General features: G+C 43.6%; 1 protein-coding gene across 1 annotated transcript; it reads right to left on the bottom strand.

Annotated features, from left to right (window-relative positions):
- Nucleotides 1-367: 367 nt before the first annotated feature.
- On the bottom strand, nucleotides 368-1,823 carry rnf208 (ring finger protein 208). Its single transcript, XM_060909592.1, has one exon. The coding sequence runs from the start codon at nucleotides 1,510-1,512 to the stop codon at nucleotides 724-726; it is 789 nt and encodes a 262-aa protein (XP_060765575.1). The 5' UTR covers nucleotides 1,513-1,823; the 3' UTR covers nucleotides 368-723.
- Between the last annotated feature and the right edge of the window lie 4,239 nt (nucleotides 1,824-6,062).

Below are 6,062 nucleotides of genomic sequence, written 5' to 3'. Positions count from 1 at the left end.
AATGGCATTTAGCAGATGTTCTTATCCAGAGCAATGTACAACATACCCAGAGAAGCCTGGGGGTTTGGTGCCTTGCGCAAGGGCACTTCAGCCATTCCTGCTGGTCCAGGGAATCAAACCGGCAACCTTTTGGTCCCAAAGCTGCTTCTCTAACCATTAGGCAATGGCGTCCCCATCTTCGCTTATCTTTATAGAAGCTGTGTTGCCTGAGAATTTTTGTGCTTTTTGTTTTTGTTTGTCTGTGTTACATGAAACCCGGCTGTGACATGCCATACATTGCTAAAGTGTTACTGATCCACGGTTTCAAGTTCAGACAAAGCAAATTGTTTTGACTTTGATTCATTTATTTGCTTTATTTTTCCCAGAAGAGAGGGGGAGACAAAGTCTCCTTGGCATTCCCATGTGAAGAGATGTCAATGACAAACACATCCAAACAAGATAAACAGGAACTTGGAGGGAAAAGGGATCAATCAGTTCATACATAAAATACATTTACTCTGATATAACATTTCTCTTGGCTCCTTGCACAAGTGTCTCTTTCACTTCTTTAAAGTCCAGACAGCAACCGTCTGCGCTAAATAGACCTATAGATAATATGTGCATTGGCAGGGTAAGATGGCGAGCTTTTTTTTTTGGAATAGTGGGGTCACTGGTTTTGTGGTTTCGTGGTTTCTTGGATTTGGCTCGAACAGCACCACTTGGTGGGCTATTTTAGATCTGCATCTACATGATGCCGCAGGTGGAGAGCGGGTTAGCAATGTGGCACGTGCAGGCCGATTGGCAGTACTGGCGCACCGTTTGGTAGCAGCTGCGATCGGCATCTCCTCCCCATTGTACGGCCCCTCCAGGCTCAGATGGCAGGCGGCTCAGGATGCTGGTGTTGATGGCGAGCGCAGCCAAACCATAGTCAGTGAAGAGAACGGTCTCGCGGCGGCACGTGGGGCACGAGATGAACTTATACTTGGGGCAGGACTCGTACAGGATCTGCAGGCACTCCTCACACACCGAGTGCAGGCAGGACAGGATTCTTGGACGCTTCCCTGCAAAGTTGTACGTGTGCCCGCAAGTCGGGCAATCCAGTGGCTCACATGGCATCACCGGGCCCGAAGACGTTGAAGACGACGAGGAGGATGAGGTGGATGAAGAGCGCAGGACGTACTGGTTCACGATTACGTCATCCATCTTGTAGTGGAATTGGTGGTAGCATATCTCGCTGTTGCTAGCCTTACGTTGGGCTAAATAGCTAGCTTCACGACGGAGGACTGGTGCTGGAGGTGATGCCAGAGGACGTGGGTTGACCATGGTGTTACCGTTCACCTCAATGGACAGGTCACTGCAGGCCTGGTTGACGATGACCTCACCTTCACCTCCTCCATCCCAGGCCACACGGGGAGGAGGAGCAAAGCGGGGCTGGGTCACAGGAACAGGACAATCCCGTGGGAATTTCTCCGACTGGATGATCTTGACAGTATCCATTGGAATGGTCACAGGCTGGCGCCTCAGACAGGACATTCGCTCCGGAAAGAATTGGATGATCTCTGCAGCTGTGTCTGTGTGTTTGGTGTTCAGCACAACCCTGTGAATGGTGTCTTCAGTGTAATCCAAGAAGGACACTCAGCCATTGCAGGGAACGTGAGGACGCATGCTTTTGTCCATTGTTCTTTCACTGGCCACTATTCTTGGTCAAGTGTCGATGGCTAAAGATTGATTACAGCTTTGAAACTTTAGCAGAGTTTAAGAAGTTAACGCAAATAGAGGTCAGTGTCCAGTTATTTTTAAAGTCCAGTGACTTGGCGATGTATACCCTGTTCATTAATATTCTAGTCAATCAACTAACAAAAAATACTCTATATCCAGTATTACAAAGAAATGGTTGAACACAGTACATAATATTTAACAACAACTGTACTATTTAAGCTGGCACAATATATATATGTATTATATTTATACACTTTATAAGCACCCACACTGAAAATCTCTTTAATAAGATATATAATGTCTGAAATTGCAAGCTTGTTGGGCTTGTGTAGTAGTGTTCCCAAAGTCAGTGGGACAGTAAGTGGACAGTTACGTCTACGCCAATGGCACAATCAATCCGACCCCCTCTTAGGTCTGGGATTAAGTTCCTTCCACTTGAGGAGCTTTTTTGAGTGAGTGGTTCTTGAGGCAATGGAAATACCTGCCAGGTTCTGTACTTGTCGAAGAGAGCTTGGAATTCCTTAAGAGGTTTATGTGTATGAGGGTGTAGGTCCACTCTTAACTGGTCCAGGAATGTCCCAGGAGTCCATCCAGATCTTGTCTACTCCCTGGGTTGTTACTTTAGGATGTTTCTTTTCCTGTGACAAAGACAAAACAGGGATGGTTATGTGGTCAGTTGACAGCTCTTTACTCCTGCTGAAGAATCCAGCTTGAGCTGACCAACTGCTAAACTGGTCACAGATTGGGAATTGGGTCAAACTGGTTAGACCATGTACGCTGATAAGTGCTAGAAGAAAATAAACAGTTTCTGAATTACTGCTACTAATGCAACATCATAGAGTAATTGTTTTAAATAAATTAAGAAAAGGTCATTAGAAAATCTGAAACAATTATTGATCACCATCCGAGTAGACAAGTATGATCTTGAAAATATGGGATGTGAGGTGAGAATACACCCTGAGTAGGGCACTGGTTCAACACAGGGCACCATATACACACACACACACAGACACACTCATTCACACCTAGATGCCAGTGTAATGTAACTAATATGCTGACTAGCATGTTTTTGGGAGGTGGGAGGAAACCTGAGAACCTAGGGGATACCCCTGCAGACCCTGGGAGAACATGAGGCAACAACGTGTGCCACTGTGTCGCCCACAGGTCATGTGATTCTGGTGGATTTTTGACTCTACATCTACAGCACCAAAAGTGGTCAACATCACCACCACCTTATGTTTGAGAACAGCTCAAGAACAGTGCAACATCGTCCAAACGAGCAAGCTGTTAAACATTTCAAATGATCAGCAATGTACTTTATTAATCAGCATATTTCTTGCTAGGCAAAAAGCTCCAGATGGACTCTGGAGTCCTTCCCGCTCCAAGCCCTAGTCTTCCCAGGCAGTCTCCCGTCCCAGTACTAACCAGGCCGTTAAGGTGCATTGGGTGACGCCAATCTCCGTAGCCCTCGGCTTCTCACCTATACAGCTAGGGTTACAGTGGAGGGGTGAGTCCTCTGGTAACCATGAGGGTTTGACTCCCCACTCACATCTGTATTGCAGCATGCCTTGCCAGATGGCAATAGGTATAATTTTTACAATGGTCTTTGGTATGACCCGACCACGAGTAGAACTCACGATCAAGAGGCAGACACGCTAACCACTAGGCCAGTTCGTGGTCCAGATGGACTCTAGTTAATGGGAATTGTCGACAAAAATGAATATATCATTAATCAATCAGGGGGCATAAAACTTGTCCCAGTACCCCTGTGGATGGCTAGTGAGTTAGATGTTGGTTATCAGACAAAGATGCTAGGATGTGGTTGCTTTGTTAATCAGAAGCAAAAAATATACCAGCAGGTTAGCATTTGTTAAGCTAGAATCCAAACAATCCAATTTTACTTGAATGATTTAGCAGAGACAACCAACCAATGTGGTTTCTGGAGAACATCTAGGATTATACTTAGCATTAGGCTTTGCTAGTATCTACCAGAATTCTAACTTCTCATCTCGAACCCCTGTTTCTGTAGAGAAATACATGTTGCTGTGTTTCTGCCCTTCCCTGCTAACAGTGGAAGCCCAAAATCACAAGCCAGACCCACAAAGCTAAGCGTAGACAGATTGAAAAGCGAGCATGTGGTATGTTTCTCCATCAGCAGTCCTGCAGTGAACACAAGGCTGACCTTGCTGCAGGACAACCTGTCCCAACCTTCCAGAATAACTCCACTGAATGGATACAGTTGGTAAAGCAAGCACAGAGGCAGATTGCAAAATAGTCGTTGGCATGTAGGTTTATCATGAGTCACTGCTCGGGAACAAAAGCAGTTTAGTCTGTGATGACAAGTGAAATCTAGTCATCGGTGAAAAAGTCAGAGAATGTGTGTGTGTGTGTGTGTGTGTGTGTGTGTGTGTGTTTGTGTTGTTCTCTTGACGAGGACAGGAAGTACTGGGGAGAAGTGACACATTTGTAGTGGGAGGATAGAGAGATGGAGATGGTGAGAAAGGTGACCTAGATAAAGGATGAGTAGTGGGAAGAAATTTCAAAAACATGAAAAGAAAGATGGAGGGGGGGAGTGCACAGTTATAGACAGCTGCTATTTTCAGGCTTTTTATCTTTTGTCAGTTTCAGAGCCGCCCCTTAACACGTCATGATGTCACACAATCAGAACAAAACACTTTCTCGAAAACCATTGAAGTAACCATTCAATGCCCACAAACTAGCACGCATGCACACACACACACACACACACACACACACACACACACACACACACACACACACACACACAGAAAACAGAGGATGCTTCAATAGTGATTGTCTAATATATATATATATATATATATATATATATATATATATATATATATTAGACCATCACTATCGGAGCATCCTCTGTTTTGTCGCCTCACAGCAAGAAGGTCCAGGTTCGAGCCCCATGGCTGGCGAGGGCCTTTCTGTGCGGAGTTTGCATGTTCTCCCCGTGTCCGCATGGGTTTCCTCCGGGTGCTCCGGTTTCCCCCACAGTCCAAAGACATGCAGGTTAGGTTAACTGGTGACTCTAAATTGAGCGTAGGTGTGAATGTGAGTGTGAATGGTTGTCTGTGTCTATGTGTCAGCCCTGTGATGACCTGGCGACTTGTCCAGGGTGTACCCCGCCTTTCGCCCGTAGTCAGCTGGGATAGGCTCCAGCTCGCCTGCGACCCTGTAGAACAGGATAAAGCGTCTAGAGATAATGAAATTATATATATATATATATATATATATATATATATATATATATATATATATATATATATAAAATTACATCTATCACTGTAAAATTTTGTAAATCTTATAATACTTGCTGTATATGCTCTCATAATCCATCTTAAAGGATTTATATTGGGGGGAGGGTCTTCTTATTTTACAAAAATATTACCAATATTGTAATAATTACATCGCAATATAAAGAGGATATTACATGGTGGTGCAAAGATATAAAGTTTGTCTTCAAGTGGCGAATATATTTTTCAACACGAGAAGCTAAACTTCATATCTTTTGCACAACCGTGTAATGTTGTTTATATTATATGGACACATCCGCAAAAAAATAAATACGCAAGTTAATCAAAAGAATTTTAATTTTGAACCGGTTCACCATTTTGACAACGCGCATCTAGTCAGCAGGAAAACACTGGGAGTGACATCATCGGAGTGAAATATCGGGAATTATTGTACCTACAGTACAGGACACTTTTTCTATGGAATAAAAATGTGTTCTATTCCCTTCTAGCGAGTTTCATTCATATGGTTCGATAGCATGCAATATTGTTATTATTACCTATATTATTTAAGGTTTATTTTCTAATTTAGTGGCTTTTTACGTGTTCTTGTTGCAAATGCTGTTTTGCTTTTCTTGTTTTCTGCTTATTTATTCATTGTTTGTTTACATGTTCGAAATAAACTATCATCATCATCATCATCATCATATCGCTTATCGTATGTGTATTACGTCACTCTAACCAATGGAGAATGACCGTTGAATATGATTTACAATATTGCATGGTTGTCAAGACCACGTGACGTCACACGTTGGAGACATAAAACTTCCGTGCTAGCGAGCGACTGGGACAATTCGTAAACAAACATGGCCGCCAGGTTTGCTTTGTTAAATATGGAAGATTTTGAGAGAATTTTGAAAGAGAAAGACATGTTGAACACCCGAAAGGAATGTGTATGTATAATAATCTCATCTCATTATCTGTAGCCGCTTTATCCTGTTCTACAGGGTCGCAGGCAAGCTGGAGCCTATCCCAGCTGACTACGGGCGAAAGGCGGGGTACACCCTGGACAAGTCGCCAGGTCATCACAGGGCTGACACATAG

Source organism: Neoarius graeffei, chromosome 25 (genome assembly GCF_027579695.1).
Source record: "Neoarius graeffei isolate fNeoGra1 chromosome 25, fNeoGra1.pri, whole genome shotgun sequence".
Lineage (NCBI taxonomy): Eukaryota > Metazoa > Chordata > Actinopteri > Siluriformes > Ariidae > Neoarius > Neoarius graeffei.
This window is presented reverse-complemented; position numbering and strand designations above follow the sequence as displayed.